The sequence below is a fragment of the Aplysia californica genome, unplaced genomic scaffold (genome assembly GCF_000002075.1).
Source record: "Aplysia californica isolate F4 #8 unplaced genomic scaffold, AplCal3.0 scaffold00012, whole genome shotgun sequence".
NCBI lineage: Eukaryota > Metazoa > Mollusca > Gastropoda > Aplysiida > Aplysiidae > Aplysia > Aplysia californica.
The window spans coordinates 976,447-999,198 of record NW_004797282.1 but is presented as its reverse complement, the minus strand read 5'-3'; the positions used below and the strand labels follow the sequence as shown (position 1 = coordinate 999,198).

The following is a 22,752-nucleotide window of genomic DNA, read 5'->3' as shown; positions in this document are numbered from 1 at the left end:
GGGGGAGGAGAGAACCCATAACATGCAACAGTGGAGTTAATTTCTGAAACTGAAGAAGAGGAGAAGTACGAAGATGGCAAGGATAAGAAGAAGAAGCAGACAACAAATTGGCTCACCAGTGTCAGTATTCCAGGCGTACAGTTTACCATCTTCACTGCCCGAGAAGACAAAGCTGCCACATGGAGTAATGGTGCTGCAGATTTTCTCCTTCAAGTTCTCAGCACCAAAATATTTTTGCATCACTCGTTGCCTGATGGGGGAGAGGGAAGGGTAGCATGGAACAAGAGAATGTTATTGATGTCAATATATATATATATATATATATATATATATATGAAATAAATACTTAATCAACAAAAAGATTATTTTTTCGAAAACATAAAATGAAAAAGGGGTTCTGGCTCTTGACAACAAAACTCTCAAATACAGGACCCAAAATGAAAATCCTTTCAAAAGGAAATTCCTCTCAAAGCTGCATCCAGCTAATGAATTCAGTAGAATCCATTAAGTCACACAATCAAACAATTAAGTCACACAATCAAACAATTAAGTCACACAATCAAACAATTAAGTCACACAGTCAAACAATAGTACAGACCATGGTCTCCTAGATGCATCACCCTATCATCCATAGAAACAAACAAAAGTTCGTGTTTCTATAATTTGTAAATTATCAAATATATAAACAATCAATATAGATCGGATGAGCAGTGAATATTGGCGTGATTTTGGTCATATTAACTTCCACAAGTATTTGACAAATCTTAGGAACAATTTTACTACATATCTAGCATCTCCAAGTCCAGAAAGGACAAGAACGCGTGAACTCAGAAAGAAAACATTTCTCACTTACACTCTCAGGTCAAATGCGTGAACTCAGAAAGAAAACATTTCTCACTTACACTCTCAGGTCAAACATGAAGATGGAGTTGTTGCGAGCGTGCACAAGTAGCCGCCGCCCACTCGGGTGCATCTTGATGAAGTTGATGGGCGTGTCCTTCAGCTCCGGGTCTTTGATCTCCTGGTAGCGAGTCCAGTCTCTAACAAAATCTAACGCAGAAAGAAAAATAAAGAACAGACTGAGGCTTATGATAAGGATTCTTTGAGCACAATTTAAAAAAAAAAACAAGGTGTGAAAAAAAAGATATTACGAGGTAAAAAGAAGCACATGGATGCAATAACAGTGATTTCATGCTGAGAACTGCACCACACACACACACACAGAGAGAGAGAGAGAGAGAGAGAGAGAGAGAGAGATAGAGATAGAGAAAGAGAGAGAGAGAGAGAGGGAGAGAAAGAGAGAGAGAGAGAGTACCAAGCAGGACCTGTCCAATGAGTCTTTAAAAAACAAAGATAAGAACAAGAAGCCAATGTATTTGTAAACTGTAAATAATCAAATATATAACATGCACATCAATATATTATAGTGCTGATGAGCTGTGATTTTAGGACAATTTGCATTATTATGGTCCTGTTACACCAGGTCCTGAGGGGAACTCAGAGAACAAATTTAAGAAACATGGCCATAAGTTTGACAGGTTGCACTAATATGTGTCAAGACGTGGTGGAATCAGGTGCTTGTCAATTTTGGGGCATGTGGAGTTATTGGTATTATCTTAATGCCTGCCTTGCTTTTGATGGAAAAAAATATCCATTTATCAATTGTATATAAGTCAAGATATTGGCGATTGAAGGAGGTGGGGGTCACCTGGTTTCAGAGGTAAAATTAGCGAGGAAATGGCCTCCAAAGTTGCATTATTTCCTTAGCTTGAGAGTCTGTGGAAACTGAAAATCTACATCTCTTATGCCTTTAATCAACGTCTTTCAGAAAAAGCCACAAAGAAATGTGTTCTTCAATGAGCTTGAAAGATGTTGAGCCAAAAAAAAAAATTGATGAAAATTTCAAAACCAGTGGGAAAATGCCAGTTGCTTCACTTTCATTATTTTGACGAGCGCCTGATTTAACCACGCCGCCTCACATATATGTAAGTCTTGTTTCAAGAAAAGCTAAATATTGAAATGCTCAACACAAATTGTACAGTGAGACCTAACATAGAACCAGAACACAAACACAAAAAAAAAGATGATACTTTGTTGTTCCAATATGACATTTTTCCCAAAGAAAGATATTAAAAATAAGGTGAAGATAAACTTACGTTTGCGAGCAGCCTGCTCTGTGACAAAGACATTCCAGATGAGGATGGTACCAACACTGTCTGCCGAGTACATCTTCTGGCCGTCGTCCGTGTCGAAGCAGACCGAGTTGATGTGGCCGTGGTGCTCCTCCATCTCTTGTTGAAGCTGTGTTGGTGGGCAGCGGGTAGGTGGAAGGGTGGTGTTGGTGGAGAGGGTGGTTGGGGAGGGGGCAGTAGGGGTGATGGTGTATTTGGGGTATGGAGGGATGGTGGGGGGGGGAGTGGTTAGGGGGTGGGGGTGGAGTAGTGGGGGAAGGGGGAGGTGGTAGGAAGAGAGGGAATAATCAACAAAAAATGAAGTACCATTATTAAGTTTTTCAAAGTACAACTTTGACCTATAGCTGAGGTAAGGTTGTAGTTTACGATCAACAAGAGCCTCGTTCAATTACCCAAAGCAGCATTTTTTAACTTGGCTTGTTGGGGAAGTTTTCAAGGCCCGTAAACCTGTTTGGCTTTGTCCTTTTGGAGATGGACATAAAATTGTTAGAAGAAGTCAAGATAATAATCTGATATTCTTGAGTTTTATTGTTTTACTAAGTGTTGAATTGCACTTGGAACATAGTTAGGTCATACAGATGCTGAAGATTAGAGGTGTTACGAGAGAGTAACAAACACAAACAAAAAAAGGGACGATAAACATTTGAAAGGAAAAAAATAGGGCATTAAACTAATACCACTATCCTTTCCTTCCCTTCCATCCTCTTAAAAAAATAAACCTAAAAAAATCAGAAACATCAAGTACACACACACACATTAAGTCACTCATATACGACATAAAAATATGCTCTCAGGCAGGCACGCACACATGCGCACATGCACGCATGCATACAAGCACACACACACAGACACACGCATTAACAAACTCACATACGACATGAAAATACACACACGCGCGCACACACACACACACACACACACACACAACAACAATAACAACACATAAACAAACAAACAACGCACCATCCCATGCTCCTGGTCAACGCTGATGTCCCAGACTCGAATGACCTCGTCGTAACCCCCGGTGACCACCACACTCTCCACACGTGGGTGGAACTCGGCCGTATACACAAAGCCCGGGTGAGGCAACAGACGTAACTGTGTCTCCCCCAGCTTGTCAAGCTCCCAGATCCTGAGGGCAGACACACACACACACACAAAATTTTTAGTACATAGAAAGCTATTCCACATTTACACAAAACCAATTTCATCATCCAATTTCCAACCAACCTAAGTATCCCAATATCCCTATTTTAGCCCAAAAATAAGCATCAAGCTGAGTGAAATAAATGCTCTCTGCAAAACAATGTAAAGTTCTATTATAGATAACAAGGATTTTATGGGGTTTCATAGATTTTTGCGATGAGTATTTAAAAACAAGAGAACAATATCATCTGCCAGTTCAAGTGATGTACCTGGCAAATAGTACCGACTGCTTTCCAGCTGAAATAAATTTCTGAAATCCTCACTCAATTATTTCTGCGCAGATTGACTGTGAGAACAATTAAGTCGTCTTCTCTTATCACTGATGAACTATTTCAGAATACACAGAAAGAGCTCTTACATCAAAACGTCAGTCACAGCTTTTTTAATTAACAAAACAGAATACCACCACTCAAAAAATAATGCTTACAGCATGATGAACTGTAAAGTAAAATATCATTATCGTGACTTCTTCTAAAAATGTTATGTCCATCTCCAAAAGGACAAAGCCAAACAGGTTTACAGGTCTTGAAAAGTCCCCCATCAAGCCAATTAAAAAAATGCTGCTTTGGGTAATCGAATGAGGGTCATATGTTCCATACCCAGTGCCCATTGGGGGATCAACAAACTGATCGCTCTATTCGCGACCTAATTTTTTAGGCGGCGTGTCGGGCAATCGGTTTGTGCCACGACAGTCGCTTTGTTACCTCAATATGGCTAGCCCAGCCTACCAAACCGAACCGGACTGAACAAATCGTGCCAATAGGCACCCCCTATTACTAGCAGTAATACCCCATTTTTCCTCACCTGACTGTGCCATCTGAGGATGCAGACATCAGCTGGGTGTCACTCCTGGACCAGCTCAGGTCATAAATGATGCCAAAGTGACCTTGAAACTGACCCTTCAATGATCCTGATGGAATCTGGAAGCGATTTTTATGGTTACTTTTTTTCAGGACCATCTTTAAAAATTCTTAAAATAGGCCTACATCACAAAAAGTAGAAATGTAAATGATTCTTTTGGTCATCAGCCTTTTTCTGTGCTCTCCATTTTGCTCCAATGGGTAAGTCCTAATTATGTCTGTACGCCCCCGTCATTAAAATCAAACCAGTCACCTAATCAAAACAGAGATGAGTATCATACTGAAGACTGGATAATCATCCTTTTTTCTCATATCTCCACCCCCTTCCCCCCCAAACCCAGGGGGGTCATGACCCACCAGAAAAAAAACTCTCCTCCAGACGAACAAAACCCCAGTATATTTTACTGCATCTTTACTTAGCTTAGGAGAAATCACATTCAGAAAACAGCACTAAATTCATGATACAAGACAAAAATACTACATAAGGATCTGACATTTATAAAGTCCAAACAATCATTATCCACAACCTTACCTCGTAGACTAGAATGGGGTAGTCGGTGCCATCCTGACACGCACAGGCCAGATTTCTGTCCACAAAGAACAAATAGAAATCATTCAAAACAAGAGTCAAGTCATCCGGATGAGCAGGCTAGTCATAGTCTTTCTATTGCCTGCTATAATCATAATCTAAGAGCTTGTCTTTACTGCCTGCATTATCATCTAACATTATGAATTTTATCCTCTTATTACTAATGTATGTGAGGGGTTAGTGGGTGCTTTGGTGCGGTTTGCTCCTTCTTTCCTATCAAATATCTGTTGTCCTGATCTCTCCTCCTTTTTTTTTCGTGTTTGTTACTCTTGTAACAGATCTAATCTAATCTTCAGCACGACCACATTGGTTGCAAGTGCAGTAAAACTCTTTTTGATACTGAAACTATTTCTATTATCTATTTGTGGTGGCCGAATTTTGCTATTCAAAAGGCTTTTTAATGGCTGCATCTATCGACATGTAGTTTTCGCCAAAAGATTCTATAAAATATTCTCCAGATCATGACGGCCTTCGTTTTTTCAGTTTTGAGACAGTTTTGCTTGCAAAAAGCTAAATTTCTTTATTTCGCTGATCGCTTTTTTAGGCCGACGCTTCTGTCTCTGTAATTTTAGAAAAGGAGGTTTCCGTTCACTAACCGTGCGCACTGTTTTGACAGTATAAATCTAAACCTTCTAATGTTTGCACCTCTCAAGATTTATTGCTCCATTCCAGTAGAATGTAAATGTCATAGAAATAAGCCAATGACTTTCGGCTGACATTAATGCACCGATCGTTCCTTTCATCGAAAGGGGGCCCAGCTAGTAATATATAAAAGTCTTACCACCTTTGAGTAGAAAAAGATAAGGTATCTATAAATTATCACAGCCAAATAAACAGACAATCTCGGCTTATAGACAGCTAAATAATAAATGATATAAACAATCTCAGAAAACAGCCCCAAGGTGTCACATTCCCTCATCCCACTCACCTGCCATCGTTGGAGAAGCGGACGACAAAGCAACCTTTCTTCCCTGCAGTCAGTGTCCGCGACAAGGTATTTGGCACTCGGCACAGCTGACCAAACAACCTCGTCCATGTGGTCAGCGTGCGACTTGTCTGAGGACCTTTCTCGCGACCCGTCCAGTTCATGGACTTGAGATCTTTGTAACTCATGTGGCCCAGCTCCTGTGGATGTGAGCAACGTACTGCTATTACACAACTGGAGGAAAAAAACAAAGGTCCCATAAAACTAAATGGAGTTCAAATTGTCCAAGATGTCCATCCATTGTCGAGGAGGAAATGGTTGTCTTAGGCAGGTGGACGTTTTGGACAGTGTCATAATAACATGTGACGCAGCATGGTGAAAACAGGTGCTCGTCAAAATAACGAAATCGGAGAAAGAGGCATTTTCGGCTGGTTTGGAAATTTTTCTCGAATTTATTTTTTGGCTTAAAACTTTGCGACCACTTGGCGCAATAATGCCCAGGTGAAAATTATCTGTTCTGGTCACCTTGCGGCAGGCCGGAGAAGTTCGTAGCTTTCACTGAAATTAGAGTTACAAAGCTGATAGTCCAGAACTTCCTACAGTTAGCATGTGTGTACTTTTCATAGGAAGGTTATCTAATAACTGAGTTGGGGTTAAAGGCAAGTGACTTTGAACATAACACAAGAAAATGCCCACATTTCATTATCAAAACCTACAAAAAAGACAAAGGATATGACAAAGAACACCTATATTCTCTGAGCTTATGGTTGCATCTTTTCTAGACTCAATAACTTTATCTTAATTCTTGGAACCTAAAAAAAAATGTACTACAACATGATGGATCTTGTTGAGTGCTAGCATAATTACAGCTAAATCACATGAGAAACAACAGATGAGGACAAAGGATAAAATAATGATGAGGTCGTTTTTTAAGAAGATCTCTGTCAGAACTCACCTTTTGTGTAGCGAACATGGATCGCATGGCAGCACTCACTTCCTCCGGGGGCTCGATGCTCTTCAGTGTGACGTACAGCGTAGATGGGTACGGAGTCCTTGATGCCGTCCGCCACCATTGGTACACCTGATGGAAATAGTTCAGTAGTTTAGTAAATGAAACCTTTAAAATTACAGGATGTAAATCTTCCAGCTTTTTCCGTTTTTTTCCAGCCGACCTGCCATTTGGGCCCAGCTTTTTACAAAAGTGTACTATAAACAATAAGTATTATATATACTAAATAGAGATTATTTGTTGTAATAGAGGGAAAGAAACAAATATAATGATTTTAGTCTCACCGTATTCTTATTCCAGTCAGTACGTGTGCACCGTATATTTTCCTTTCTTTTTTCAAAATCTGTTTACATCCCTGAAATTAGCAGTCATGCAGTTGGCAAACTGCATTTAAAAGTGGTCAAATGATACTGCACAAAAATAGTGATTGAACGGGAAATTTGAAGCCACTTGATGAGGGCATCCTTGAGTCTATCAAACCCTAGATGAAACACAGCTGTGGTGACCAGCACTGATCTAGCTGCATCTGAGCTGGCTACCACCTTCACATTGAAGGTACAAAGTCAACTGTTGTAAAATTGATTTCAGAAGGGGGAAAAAAAAATGGTGTCTTTTCTTTTTTCTCATAGGTGACAAATGATGATGGCATCTATCTTTTCCTAATACACATGTCCCGGTAATATATTCTATATGTTGGCGTTGATACAAAAAGTTATCATAATGAATAGATGTGACCAAATGAAACCTTTGTGTCTTTCTAACACAAAACTGTAATGTATCAACCGTAATAGCTAAACAAGCATCTGCAAAAATGACAATAACCAAATAATGAAAGTCAGTCATATTGGCAGCCTGCACAACACTTAACTTTATCATAACAGGGGCCAAACCACTGCTAAGTAATGCTTATATTACAAATCTCCTATTCTCAGGATAAAACATTAGATCTTTTCAGTGACACAAAAATAAATACTTTTGTTCAGTATTATTAATAACATACAGTTACAACTGCAAAAATATCTTTCATATTACTTGAAACTGGGAAAACGAACTGAGTGAGAGGACCACAAAAAGTCCTTTTTCAGAATATATCAAAAAGGTACCAGCAATAGAGACAAGCAAAAAAACGAACCTCTGTCTGTCCAGGAACTCGGTTGTACCGGGAGGGAGGGACAAACAACTGCAGACGTAACTTGTTCCCCACATTGACTTTGTCATTCTTGCCCACAACCTGTCAACCACACAGACAAAAATACTTTGGTGTGCAAGTTCAGTTTCAAGTCGCTCGTTTTAACCTTAGTTTTAGTTGGAGTTTTACGGCACTTGTAACACAATAAGGTCATATAAGTGCAGAAGATTACAGGTTTTACACAAGAGTAAAAAACACAAAAAGGAGAGATTAGGACATTAGACATTTGATAGGAAAGAAGGCTTGCTTCTTAGTTTCAGAAAGGAGTAATTTACTCAAGGCGCAGCGCATAAGATGGGGTATTAATCTTTTCTGGTCTATGAAAAGAGAATGAACAATACTAAAAGTGCATTAACCAAATCATTAGTATCAATGCTATTTCTCTTGGCTTTTTCTTTAGCATTCATAAAAGATCTCCCCCCCCCCCACAAAATTTTTTTTTTTTAAATTCCCATCCAACAGAAGGAAGGAAAGGGAAATTGAGTCAGTAAGACTGTATTTTTTTTTGTACAATATGAAAATTCTTCCTATTTGGATTTACTTTTGTAAGATTTTTTCCTGATTCTGATCATCCAAACAAGCAGTTTGAGAGGTATTTAGCTTTATGTCTTTCCGTTATGAAAATGTGCGCTTCAATTAACTTATCTCAAGGAACTATTTGAAAATAGTATAGCCCCATTATTCAGCATGAGACACAAGAAACAGCAATCAGTTACGCTAGTTCACAATGTAATCAATAAATAAATTTACATGCCAAAGCGATCCCTTCTCAAAAGGGAATTAAACAGGGATATTTGTCAACATACAAAACAAACGAGTTGTCTACCTTTAAAAATGCCCAAGCAATCTTGTGCCAACCACCTTCCTCCTTCTGTGAACCAAACTGGCGGCTGGCTGTGTTCATGCTGACAAAGTCGATGAGCTGGCGAGATAATTACAAAAACCTGGTCACACTTGAGCTGGACCTTTTAACATCTTACAAAAAAATCCAAACACCTAGACAAATCACGCGGGTAAGTGACCCAGTACGTATGTTATTAATTGGGGACAAAACAAGTGCAAAAAAAACCCAACCAACTTCTATATCAAATTCAAGCTACATCACAATAATCTTCTAAATTTAAAACCACATAAATATATACAAGCTGGGCCCCCTTTCGATGAAAGGAATGGTCGGTGCATTAATATCAACTAAAAGTCATTGGCCTACTATATTTACACTCTCCTGGAATGGAGCAATAAATCTTGAGAGAAAAGTGACACATGCGTTTCCAGGTTGCCAAATATATAATAGACAAAGGAGTCCAGAAAAAGCAATGATGGGCATCAGACAAAAGGATCACAGTCGAATTTAGCACCAAGTAAAAAAAGAAAACATGAGGCTAGATCCATACGGGTCGCACACTTAAAATAGTGCTCAGTATTGCGTGACAATGCGCGATAGTACAAGTATCGAACGGAAGTACGACTTGAAATAAACAAACCTGAGGGATTTTCTAAAATTACAGAGATAGAAGCGTCGGCCTACAAAAGCGATCGGCGAAATAAAAAAATTTAGCTTTTTCCAGCAAAAACTGTTTCGAAACTGAAAAAACGAAGGGCGTCATGATCAGGAGAATATTTTATAGAATCTTTTAGCAAAAACTGCATGTCGATCGATGCTGCCATTAAAAAGCCTTTTGAATAGCAAAATTCGGCCACCACAAATAGATAATAGATACCAAATTGTTACTTTATTCTGGAACCAAAGCATGTACATTTTAAGAAAATGGACGAGATAAGCATACAACAATGGCATCAGTAATTACTGACCTCAAAAAGAAGCAAGACTTTGGGACGAGCTTGAACAAAGTAGTTGAAGTTCTCGTTAAACACCAGTAGATCTTCCCACACAGGGATGGTGGATCTGGAAGAAGAACACCGCACAATGAGTGCATCTATAACGTGGTACAAAGTTCATAAAGCAGTTCAAGAGATTCTGGGTTTTTTTTAAAAGAGAGAGAGAGAGAGAGAGAGAGAGAGAGAGAGAGAGAGAGAGAGAGAGAGAGAGAGAGAGAGAGAGAGAGAGATTCTGGGTTTTTTTTAAAAGAGAGAGAGAGAGAGAGAGAGAGAGAGAGAGAGAGAGAGAGAGAGAGAGAGAGAGAGAGAGAGAGAGAGAGAGAGAGAGAGAGAGAGAGAGAGAGAAAGAGTCCATTGCAGAACCATAAATTCTCACACACTAAACTTCTACTCATGAGTGATAAGGATATATTCAAGAAGTAGTGGATAAATCCCATCCAGGCCAATGACAAGTACGCATGAGCATGTATGCATTTATGTGAGGGGTGTAAATGTATTTGCATATGAGCAGATGGTGTTAAATTGGATTCACAGTGAACAATAATAGGCTGAATGCAGTCTCAGATAAAAAAAGAAAGAAAAAAACCCATCTCCCAGAGAAAAATAAGCAAACAAACTTTTCCTCAGCACCAAGATGGAGAACAAAATGTTCTCAAGCTGAAAATATAAAATGACCCAAATTGTGTGAACTTTCAGCCAATACCCATCAACTACTCACTTTCTCTCTTTGAAATCAAAAGGCTGCGTCATCATGGGGAGCACAGTTTTCACCGCCTCGTTTGACGTCTCAAAGAAAGAGGTAACAGCACGATCCCTGCGGACACAAATTTTGAAAAGTCATAAACAAATGTTTACTTTCAAATTTTTCAATAATTATGACTTTCTCAAATTTCACATTATAAAAATAATATGGGAAATACAGAATGATACAGACGTTTCTTATCAAACTAAAGGAAGAAGAGTTCTTTTTTTTAACTGCCACATCTTATCAGACATTGTTGGACCAATATGAATGCTATAAAACACTAAGTTCGGCGTAGAAATAAAAACAAGCAAGGCATGCATCTGAAATTGAGAATCAAATGGTAATACTTATCCACACTGAAAATATTCACAACCCAAAGACAAATATGAATAATACCACACACAGAAAACAAGTAAAATCATACACTGGCACACAGACAACAACGTAGACACACATTCATACAATGCTCATCCACAAACCCAGACACAAAACTCACTGATGCTGCTTAGCGACATAGTTCCCTGTCTCTTCATTCACAACATGGACCCGAATCACGGGATGCAGGATGCGAAAATCACTCTTTAGTTTGTCCGTCCGGTGAATCATAAGCCCCATCACTTCTCCCAGGTCCTCAGCATCTTTCCCAGCATCCTCTATGTCTGCGCTCACTTCTTCCTCTGCAGACTTGTCTAAATAGAAAGAAGAAAAGGCATGAGAAGATCTTGTCAGTTTGTTAGTGTTTGAGCGCTTAATCGGCTGCTTGCACTGTATGCTTCCCGGGAAGCTGAGAATGTTTCGGAGTGTTCTATGGTCTGCTGGGGTAATAATATAGACGTGTATAGTGCATAGAGCCTGCTGTTGAGCGGGGATATGCGCTATACAAATGCTATCTATTATTATTATTAATGGGTTTTTTTTCTCTTTAACAACTATTTCCATCAAATAGGAAATACTTTTCTTCAGCAGCCATAGCTCTTTCTTTTGCCCTTTTCATTTCTCCAGTTTTTCTTATTACCAAAGTTTTGTCACATTAACATCTCTATCTCTCCTTTTTTCCTTTTCATCTAAAAACACATATTAAAAGTACATATCCCTTCAAAACAGAGCATTCTAATAAGTACTGTAATCAACAAACATTCAGCTTGACTCAAGTTCTGCTACTTCAGCTATGGCAAGAATATGGCCAAAGGTCCTTAACCCTCTGTAGCATGAATATAAATGTTACAGTTTATTCACAAATGATCCTATACTAGATTTACATGGAACTGCATTTGTCCTTTCTTAAAGACTTCTAAAATGACTTGCATCATCTGATACACCTTATCAAATACACATTATCTGAAAGCAAATATAAAACGACCTCATGGATTGATAAGACGACATGCATGTTGTATACTTCAAGGCCAGCCAAAAACATGATAAGTCACTATTTGTTGATTACACAATCTTCTCATATTTTGACTTTGTGGGTACTACCATGCCCAAACAGACAAAAACAAACCAAACCCAGCATGCTGAAGTTTTAAGCATCAGGTACAAGTTGCCCTTTCCTTACAAACTACAACCAACTAGCAGTAAGTAAACCCAACAAAAAACAAACACAGAACTGTATTACAAAAACAAAGAGTCAACGCAGCAAACTCCTAAAATACATGACAAACAACTGAATATATGCAGCTAAATCAAATGTTTTATCCAAGTACAACCCATGGTTCCCAATGAAAAATGAGTACTTTTCTCCGTTCACTCTGTCATAACATTGTTGCCACCATGTGGCTCCATGTGAAAAATGGCTATTCTTTATTTACTACCACTTCCAAATCTTTTACATTTAACATGATAAACTGAAACAAATGAAGGAAAATTCTGATTATCTGAGTAATTCATCTGAATACGATACCCCAGCGGTTTTTTTGGGGTTTTTTTGACAGCTATAGATAAATTTTCAATACAAATTTTTATGGTTGTCTTTTGATTAAGCAAAATATCTGAAGTTTTAAATTGACTTTGTTTTGTCAAACTTTGAAGCGCTATGCAAGCTGTTCTCTTTAAGCCACAAACAAATGTAGTAAACAACAGTCTGTGGCTAGAGGGTATCACTTATTGTTTTGTTCTATTTAAATGTCTTATACACAAATCAGATCAACTATTATGTTTTGCCAGTTAGGTTTATCCCATTTTGTGCAAGACACATTGAGAAGAAGGGCGAAAAAAATGAAAAATATGTTGTCCTGGTGTGGGATTGAAGAAATACTCTGTCTTATCCCTTCCCATTACACCTAGAGCTGCCTTAGTCAGAACATAGGTAGAAAAAGAGAGCAAGCAACAGGTACTCTCACCGATGACATGCCGCAAGCAGTAAGCAGTTCCATTTCCAACAGACAGTGTTATGTTAAACATTCAGAAGCCAGTCTACAGGCTTGTTAACTCACTCAATCCCGGGAGTTCTTCCCAAAATTGTACCCAGAAACCGGTCATTTTGGCACTTAAAGAAGGGCCCGCTAGTAACCATAAATATTATCCAATTGCTTTGGCATTTGGCATGAAGTAAAACTTAAGATGGATCTTTAGACATACCAGATTTGAAGTATGTAGCTTTAGTAGTTTTGCTTTAGGGTGTTGTACAAATTTGGCATTTTTGGGGCTAATTTTTTTTTAATGGCCGAATGAGCAAGAGTAAGCCTACATTAATATTCAAATATGCTTGTGAGTGTCTAGATCTACATATTGTATGTCATGAACAAACGTGCTGAAAGTGCCTTCATAAAAAGCGTGATTTCTCCCTATGTAAAGACAGTAGAAACAAAATTCCACACCCTTCAGGGCAGAATTGGCAGTGGAATTAATAAATTGACCTCATACAAAACTTGAAGTCGTTTTCCGAAATGAAATAACGAGTATATGGAACAAAATTATAGAACCTAGTTATCTTGGTCGTGGGATTGAATGCAGCTCGCGAGCTGACCGAGATATTTCGGTCACGGGATTGAGTGAATTAGAAGACATGACAAACCCACGTTACATTACGGTATTCGAGTGTAAGGTTCCCTTAATGGCAATCTGAGCAGACTTACTAATTTCACATCCATCTCGAGTACAACAAATTATTCTGCTAAAAAATATGTGCATTCATGAGTAAACACCAAAATTGTCCTTGATACATTTTTTTTCAAAATTAAGGCCAGACACATTTCTGAGCAGCTGATTTCAACTTTACAAGTAAACCTAACTCACATCACTGACGTTGAAATTAACAATAATTCTTAACAAAATAAAGCCATGCAAACTTTAAAGGGAGCTACGACAAAAGAATAGTGACACACAATTGTTTGACAGTGGATAGTTTATTATTATGTTTTTGAAGTCATTCCTATACAAAATAGTATAGTCTATATCTTTTTCTTTAGCTATTAAAAATCCATGTCTTTTTCATTGATGAATAACCCTTGACACTGGTCTGGACTATTGTATTCAGATTCAACAAAACTGGAGTTGAACATTTTTCATCATTTAAACAATGTTCTTCTGGCTCTGATTTATATTTCAAATTATGAAATTACAGACAGCTTCAATATGTGTGGAAAATATATTTTTAAAATCAGTCCTAAAAAACATGAAGGGTCACTTGAAAGAAGTTTATCTAATGTTTAAAGAGAATTATGTCTGGCCTAAATTAACAAACACCGAAACCTGTCATGCAAATAAAGCCAATCACCAAAGATGATTATCAGTTGCCAACAATTACCATTTGAACTTCTTTTAAAGGACTGCAAGAAATCCACCACTGAAATCAAATCATTTTTTAGAAGAAAGAATAACCTATGATATGTTACCAATCATGAGAGGGACAACATACATAAGTTAAAAAACTGTCTCTTCACAGTAACAAACATGGGTGACACAAATTCTGCGTTTCCATTTCTTTAAAGAAGTTGTGAGTGAGCAGTTTATTCTAAATTAACTAAGAGTCAACTTGTTCTTTCTTATCATATTTTGGTGAACTTGGATTAATTGTCATGGTCATTTGTGAGAGAATAACTAACTTTGTATATCTATCCAATTACTATTTGTGTGTGTGTGTATGTGTGTGTGTGTGTGTGTGTGTGTGTGTGTGTGTGTGTATGTGCATCTGTGTATGTAGACATGTGTATGTGTATGTAAGTATTTACTACTTATCTTTGTGGAGATCAATAAAATGTTATCTTTTCTTTATTTGTGTCCCATTTATCCTAAGCATTATTTTAGACATTGTAAAGCTTCTTGGATTATGTCCTCATCCTACTAAGCCTTGCATGACGATCATACTCTTGATATTCATGTGGAGAAAGGAAAAGTATTTATGCTATGTAAATTAAATCTCATCAAAGATAGAAAAATCAAGGCCTTATTTACAAAGGGTCTATTACAATAGGTCACTTTTAAGCACAAGGCGGCTATCCGGAAAAATGTTGTTTAGAGATAATCAAAGGTAAAGTTTTTGGACCCTTGTTCATTTTCTTTAAAAGACAAGGAAGGTTTTCTCTATAACCAAATAAATATACACACCAATGAAACCAAACTTCTCCTATAGGAAGGGCAATGCCCACTTCGGTGCAGGTCAAGATTTCTGGAAACCCCCGAAATCTGGGTTAGCCCACTTGTCCTTAAAAGCGACCAATTATTGGGGACTTGGGCCCGTAAGTCCCCATGATAACATTTCTATGAAATACATCACGAGGAACAATGAAACTGGTAAACAGACCAACCTGCGTCTTTGAGTTTCTTCTTCTTTTTCTTTTTCTTTCCAGCCTTTTCTTCCTCTTCCTCCTCTTTTGTTTCGGGCTCCTGAATTGAAACCAAAATAAGACATCATCCATAAAATGTAACATAAATCTAAGAAAAAGATGAGCCTTTTATACCTGTATTTGCACTGTACCCAATACAAATCCTACGGAATCACAGAACTCAATTGGCATTCAAATAGAAACAGTGAAACCTTCAGCATAAAACTAGAGAAGAAGAAAATTCCTGCATTTTATCATTAGTGTGAAAGGACAATACAAAAGAGAAAGCTGCACAAGTAAAACATAATAACAAATAAAATTCTCAGTTTAAAAAAAAAACTTGGCAGAAATACAGAAAACTAGAGAGAACACGTCAGAAAATTGGGTGGGGTCAGTGTTAACAGTGTAAAAAAGTGTCAACAGAAGGTTAAGTACTGCTCCAGCATAAATACCAAAAGAGAAAATTATGCTCAATACTTTATAATTGATTTGACATACCATCAATGCTAACAGACATAAAAATGGCTGACCTTATCTTCTTCCTCAGCATCGGCCTCTTCCTTCCCTTCCACCTCTTCATCATCTTCCTCTTTCTTCTTTTTCTTTTTCCTGGGTTTAGTTTTCGGCTCAACGGTAGCTTCCTCCTTTTCTTCTTTTTCTTCAACACTCAGTTCATCTGGAGGCTCTGTCTTTGGTTTCTTTTTCTTCTTTACTTTTGGCTTGATTTGACTGTCACCTTCGTCTGAAAGAACTGTGTTTTGGGCAGATTCACTTTCCTCCTCAGGAGGTGGAGATTTGACCTGATGAAATGATTCAGAGAAAAAATAGTAGAAAAATTTACATAATACACTATTTCTCGTGTCCAGAGAAGCAATTCTCTAGCACCATATCATTGAAAACAAAGCTAGCTGAGTTTGAAATCTAGAACAAAATACTGTAATACCCTCCACATTAAATTTCTCCCAAAACAAATTAAGATGACAGGAACACTGAAAACAAGTTGAAGGAGGATATCACATCAAAATGCTTCTCAACAGTTCATTAAAAAGAAAGGTGGTAATCTTTAAACAGGATGATGACATGTCCCACATAGATCTACATCAAAATAAGACAAAAATAGTACACTTCCTCAAAGACAAAATTATCAAAACCTCTTATTTCTTGACTTTGACTGCAGGCACTATTACGATTTTGTTCCTGAGTAAATACCTACATCTCATCTAAATAGTTATGCTCTCTGTACTCTCTATTCTCAGTTTCTAAGAATGATCACAAATAAAAGTTTTACAAAAAAAGATCCTCGAATCGATCAATACCTTTTTCCTCCTTGGTGCTGCTGTGGGCTCTTTCTTCGGCTTGCTGTTGTCTTGATCGATAAGTTCTCTGAAAAACATGGGGTAGACAAACATTCTCAGTGCAAGGAAGCAGTCACCTATAATAACCGTGGGTGACATTCAGAACTAGTAGTAAAAAAGCCGGGATATTTCTACCACACTTTATTGAAGGGGATACATTTTTCAGTAGTATCATTTTACTTTGTTATGGACATATTTTTAAGTTACATGGGATGTGTGTCCGTGTGTTAAGGACATACTTTCAAGTTTTATAGGATATACATTTAATAATGGAAAGTTTGGAACCAAACATAGCACAACGCCTTTTCTTTCTATCTTATCTTTCTTTAAGTAATATTTCCTTTTCTAAAACTTTACAACAACTTGGAAGTGAACAAACAATATCCACCACACTGAACTTACAATTCCTTCTCAATTTCGTCTTCAATGAACTCTTCCTTCTTCTTTACTTTCTTCTTCTTTTTCTGTGTAGACTGTTCAGGAGTATTTTCATCAACATTCTGTTTTTCATCTTCATTGACCTTGTCTTTATCTGTGAAGAAGAATTGGTAAAAATACTTTCTGTAAATTATTGAATTTCTACTGGTTAATATAACTCACTGAAAGGGGGATTCAGGCACAAGATTTTTCATACTCATATTGAGATATGCATATCGCTATTGATTGTGCTGTGATAGTATGAATGTCTACAAATGTGTTAGCCTTAATCTAAAGAGCATAAGCACGAATGTTCATTCACTGTGTTTTGTGTTGAGATGAAGGTTTTGTAACATGCCTAGAGCTGTACTGAATGAGAGTAGGCAATATAGAAATTATCTCCATTATCATTATCATCATTACTTACTTTTATTTTACTTTTTCATCCTCTGTTGCCGACAAGCGTTGAGGGGAGATGCAGTTTTCTATCATTATCATGCATTAAATGCATAAGCTACTTGTGAACCTAGACCAGCATAAGGTCTTCGATTCTAAAATATATGGACTTACTTTTGTCCTTTCGTCTCTGCCTCTGTTTGTTGCTTTTCTCACTTTTGCTGTAGTCATCTGGGTCATATGTGTTAGCCAGAATAGCACTGTCCTCATCTTTGTGCAATCCATGAATACCTTCACCTTTCCTCAAAGATTCCAGCTGTTAAATAAAAATCCATTCACTGATACAACATAGTCACAACAGTAAAAACTTTAAAATGTGAGAGCTAACACACAGAAAACGTCTGAACGTTTTCGTGTCTTTAAATCTGCAGCACACATTAAACTTGTTTATTTAAAGCAGCAAATTCGTTTGAGCTTTTAGGAATATGACAAGATTTCTGACCTAAAAGTTCAATATTCCCAAAGGCCAATAGCATTTCAAACCCATGTGCAAATTCTAAATGCATATAGTTGAAAAATAACTAGGATGTGGCAGAGCAAACACGGCATGAAAGAGTCAACAGATATAAAAATTCACTTGCACACATTAGATCTGCTCTCCCACTTTCCCTGTGTCATGCTAAAAACCTCTAAAATATAGCAGAATGAAGTAATGGTTGTAAAATTATTCAACCTCTCAAGCCTTGTTTTCCAAAGAAACCTTCATGAATTATCTACCAAATAAATACAAAACACTTGTGTATGAGTTTGTGATGCAATTATGTAGTTCCCAGGGAAAACACAACAAAATGCAAAGCATTGTACCCCCTCATAGGGAGAAAAGAGTTAAATATTGATCACAAATTAACAAGAGGCAATATAATTTATCATTTAAACAGCTGTGTCTGTAATCCAAATAAACAAAAATGAAAGAAACTTTACCACATGTTCTTCCTCCTCATTCTTTGGCTTTTTCTTTTTCTTTTTCTTCACGTCTGTTGCCTCTCTAAAATGAAAGAAAAAAAAGAAGGAAAAATCAAGTCTTTAGCTTTAGCCATGGAGAAAGACACAAAGTCATGACGAAAGAACACATCAAACCCTACATAACTTCTGAATTCTAAAGATCCCTCACAATAAGCACAATTCACACCAAAAAAATTCATAACCCTAAGGAATACTCATGCCTTTTCTAAAAAATATTACTCTTGAAAATCAAGATTCAACTTTAAGATCTTTAAAGTGTAAAGAGTCAAAGCATTGTAACTTATGGTAACTGATACTCTTTTTAAATGCCCAAAACTGAAGAGGTAGCTTTGTGAAAATCACATTAATTATTTTTTCCTTAATAATAGAGCACATTTACAGATCTCACTGTCTTTTGTACCAATAAAATTTGCCTCAAGAAAAGGTGAACTACACAGTAAAAATAATAATTCCTTTTTAAAAAATTAGTAGGCTTTTGTGGCACTTGCAACACAATAAGGTCATATAGTGTCAAGAATTAGAGGAGTTAAGGTAAGATAAGATAAGATAATAATACTTTATTATCCAAGAGGGAAATTACAAGAGAGCAGCAAACACAAAAAAGAAGGAGGACATATACGGATGGCAGATGTTTGATAGTCCGGAAGAGGGAGAAAACCACACCAGAGCACCTGCCAACCATCCATTAAGAAGAAAAATTCGTTGATTATTAAGACAGCATCAAGTTTTCAAATAGAGATTCAGATGACAGAAAGAAATAGTCCAATACAATAACAACTGAAGGACAGCATACAGACACCCAAAAAAGTGGAGAACAAAAATCATCACTCACTTTGTTGATTGTGCAACAACTTGCTGCAATATTTGATCTACTCTCAACTGGGTATTTGATGTCGGTGTGTGTGCTGAAAAAAGAAAGACAGAATGATACAGTAACCGCAACATACAAAAGCTATGAACCTATGAGATAAGAGTAGCTGCTTCCTTTTTTTTTAAAACCTTGTTTGGGAAAAATTTAGTAGTTTCATAATAAGGGGGTGGGGAGGAGGCATCTCATTTTTTTTACTTTGAACACTACATTTCTGTTAGTAAGGGAAAAAAGCATTTAAGCACCAAAAAAAAAAAAACCCAACAAAAATAAATCAATTAAATTATGTCACTTTTGTAAGACTTCGCAATATCAGTGAGAGAAATAAGGTTTATGAAATGATTAAATCCTGAGCTTCAGAAGCAGGCTCAATATTAGATCATCCATACCATATGAAATCTTCTTTCCACACTTCACACAAAATGCTTACCCAGAAGGGCTTCATCATCATTGACAGTCTTTGGTTTTGCTCTTTTTTTACGAGGTCTTGGATTTGAAGCAACTGAAAAATTCATTATTTTAAATACATAAATTTATAAAATGTGTGTGCTTGTGGGGGGGGGGGGGTATATACAATACAACACACATTGTTGCAGGGTTTGGAAAAACTATTGTTCTCATGACATTCATTTAAACTCAAGACTTTTTAGGCCTCTATAGTTATCTATCTTGATAGCTTAATTAATATAAACTTATACATACTTCAGTTAATTTACTAAGCAAATTCAAAATTATTTGCTTACGATTGGCTCCTACACATAGACAGAAACTCACAACTGCCTTGTAAACAATTGGAAATCACTTCTCTACCGATTTAGAGGCTACAGTCAGTCAGTCCTGATTCATTATAGAGCAGTGTTCTAGACTATTTCTAACCTAGATCTACAACTTTACTTGATATCAATCAAGTATCTGGTCAGATAAGAACAATATAAACTAATCAGGCAAGCCTTGAGTTTCAAAGTGAACGTATGAAAGCAAAGTACAGGTTGGCACTCAGTCTTGCTGTTGACTTGGCTACAGGAAAGATTGGAGAAGATCAAAATGTAACATTTAAAAAAGAACAAAAGGCCTGCAGAAAGCTCAAAAGGTGTATCAGTTATCCTGGACCAGCTCCCCATTTATTCTCTAGTACAGTAGCAATTATGTCATCCCTCATTAAGAGTTAAAGGGAAATCACAGAAAGCAATTTTTATCTTTCAAGTATCCTGCATGGAAATTTATTGAACCATGATGGTTTTTTACTTTGATGGTCAACCGTGTTAAGACACTACTTAAGGCCAAATACATTTCTGATCAGCTGAATTCAACTTCACAAGTAAACCTCACTCAAATCACTGACGTTGAAATTAACAATAAACACCCAAAATGACTCTCCAAGCACTTGTTTCTAAAGGCTTAGTTCTATTTGCTAGGTTTGGAAAAGCTAGGTCCTGATCAAGATGTAGAGTTGAGGTAGCAGAATTTGAAAAAGGGTAGATTCTGACAAATTTGGTCATGGGGCAACTTTGACAGCCTCAACCTACACTTGGCTTTTACGAATCATTTGACCTCTGTTTTGTAGAATTATCAAAGCCCACTTTGTAAAAATAAAATTTGGGCTTCCTGGGCTTCCACTTGTTTCTATTATTAGTCAGAAAGCTCCAAAAACACCCATCCAAGTTCCGCGCTCCTTCGCCGCATACTTTTCGCTCTTGAAGAAAAAAATTGGTACTTCACCTGTCATTTGCTTTCTTATACACCCTTGTTTAGCAATGCCAATGAGAATTTAATTTTTCACTTTAAAATAGCCCTTTTTTATTTGGTACTTAAGAAAGAATTTTCAATTCTAAGAATTATGCTTCTTGAATTTTAAGAATCAGTTCATAAATAAAAAAGTTATGGGGTTGTAAAGGTCGGCAAAATATGGATGACCCATATATATAGGAAAATACTCCTAAAAACTGGACCACGCAGTAGCAGATTCTGTAAGAAAATCGACGATATCTCAACTGATCGGAGTGTTGGAGAGAAACTTGGCTACCCGATGTGTTTTTGGGTGTAGAAATCATTTCTGCAGTCAGATTTACTACCCAGTTCGTAGTTACTTTGTTATAATTAAAATGTTGGTGTACATATTACGATTTTGCAAAAAAGGGGTGTCATGATGAGTCCATTTTATTTATATTATAGCATAGTATCACAACATGGGATCTTTAAGAATATATGTCGGCAGCGTGACTAAATAATTGCAAAGCTTTTTATGATGACTTTAGACCATGCCAACCGTAAAAGATAAGTTAATTCAATCTAGCATGCCGTACAATTAAAAATTCTTTTTCCTTGTTGAGACGCGAACACCCCGAGACGAGATAAACCTCGCCTCGGAATACCCCCATTACGATGTTACAGGGGAACAGACAGAAAAACAACCGGATGCGCGCGCCCACCATTGCCTTATTTCAAGTGACCAATGAACGAGCCCGGAATAGTCATGCGGGGATTTGTAGGTCACATACATTTGCTGCGAGAGTGAGGGGAAAACGGCCGGTCTCCGCACGAAGCCGCTTTGGAAAGGGGGGTAGTCGTGCATTTATGATCGGGTCTAAACAATTGCTTGACACAGAACATTCAAATTTGAGCACACTATAGAGGATAGATGGATCTATTACCATCTCGGCGTTGAAATTCAAACTCCTTATATAGTTTTCGGTGTACACGATACGAAAGTGTTCCGGACAAAAAAAGTATAGTAAAATTTATGTGTACGAACTTCAATGTTCAAATATCATTAGTTTGCCCTATTTTCTGATTGGTTGCCGAGTTTCATTCGGATTGGTTTGGAAATAGAGCAGACCGAGGTTGACAAAGTTAGTCACCTATGCTTCAGCCGGGTCCGCAAAATCACCCGCAAACGGGGGCCAAATTTTCGCCGCGCAGGAAAGCCCGATTGGCATTGCTACCTTGTTTTCTTGCTTCAAAATATTCATCAGTTATATAATTTATTCTCACAAAACTTTGGTATCCTTAGGTTCATTTAAATCCATCTAGAATTAGCTGTTCAATATATGACTCTATATTTACATGATTATTTAAAATGATGGTGTGAGATTTTGGTGCTTGGTGGTGCAAATTCGACAGGGCGAAACGGGGCAACTTCGACAGGGGGTGGGCCAATTTCGACCTTACAGTATCAAGCAGAATCACCTTTATTTAACAAACTATCACATTTCAATTTAATCTTGTTTGTACTATCATTTAGCTATCTTGGGTTGAAATCTTTGACTGGTAAGATAAACTATCAGAAATTTAGAATTTAAACAAGACTGCTCAACTGTCACATGTTAGGAGCTAAACAAGTGTGTGTGTGTGTGTGTGTGTGTGTGTGTGTGTGTGT

At 37.3% G+C, this 22,752-nt stretch overlaps 1 protein-coding gene across 2 annotated transcripts in view; it reads right to left on the bottom strand.

The window, feature by feature from the left end:
- The window catches only part of LOC101855391 (jouberin), a 41,325-nt gene that overhangs the window by 17,524 nt on the left and 1,049 nt on the right, over window positions 1–22,752 (bottom strand). The window contains exons 2-23 of one of the 2 annotated variants that reach the window (XM_035970477.1): window positions 19,807–19,878; window positions 19,341–19,413; window positions 18,467–18,530; window positions 17,660–17,801; window positions 17,075–17,204; window positions 16,634–16,700; window positions 15,848–16,117; window positions 15,300–15,378; window positions 14,300–14,338; window positions 11,051–11,243; window positions 10,528–10,623; window positions 9,783–9,876; window positions 8,797–8,892; window positions 7,914–8,012; window positions 6,728–6,853; window positions 5,776–5,972; window positions 4,791–4,845; window positions 4,203–4,318; window positions 3,156–3,324; window positions 2,157–2,301; window positions 903–1,050; window positions 117–250 (exon numbers count right to left, since the gene is read on the bottom strand). In XM_035970477.1, the coding sequence (XP_035826370.1) occupies window positions 117–250; window positions 903–1,050; window positions 2,157–2,301; window positions 3,156–3,324; window positions 4,203–4,318; window positions 4,791–4,845; window positions 5,776–5,972; window positions 6,728–6,853; window positions 7,914–8,012; window positions 8,797–8,892; window positions 9,783–9,876; window positions 10,528–10,623; window positions 11,051–11,243; window positions 14,300–14,338; window positions 15,300–15,378; window positions 15,848–16,117; window positions 16,634–16,700; window positions 17,075–17,204; window positions 17,660–17,801; window positions 18,467–18,530; window positions 19,341–19,413; window positions 19,807–19,878 (2,604 nt within the window). The remainder of the gene's footprint in view (window positions 1–116; window positions 251–902; window positions 1,051–2,156; window positions 2,302–3,155; window positions 3,325–4,202; window positions 4,319–4,790; window positions 4,846–5,775; window positions 5,973–6,727; window positions 6,854–7,913; window positions 8,013–8,796; window positions 8,893–9,782; window positions 9,877–10,527; window positions 10,624–11,050; window positions 11,244–14,299; window positions 14,339–15,299; window positions 15,379–15,847; window positions 16,118–16,633; window positions 16,701–17,074; window positions 17,205–17,659; window positions 17,802–18,466; window positions 18,531–19,340; window positions 19,414–19,806; window positions 19,879–22,752) is intronic. The other variant, XM_035970479.1, reaches the window with a different exon arrangement.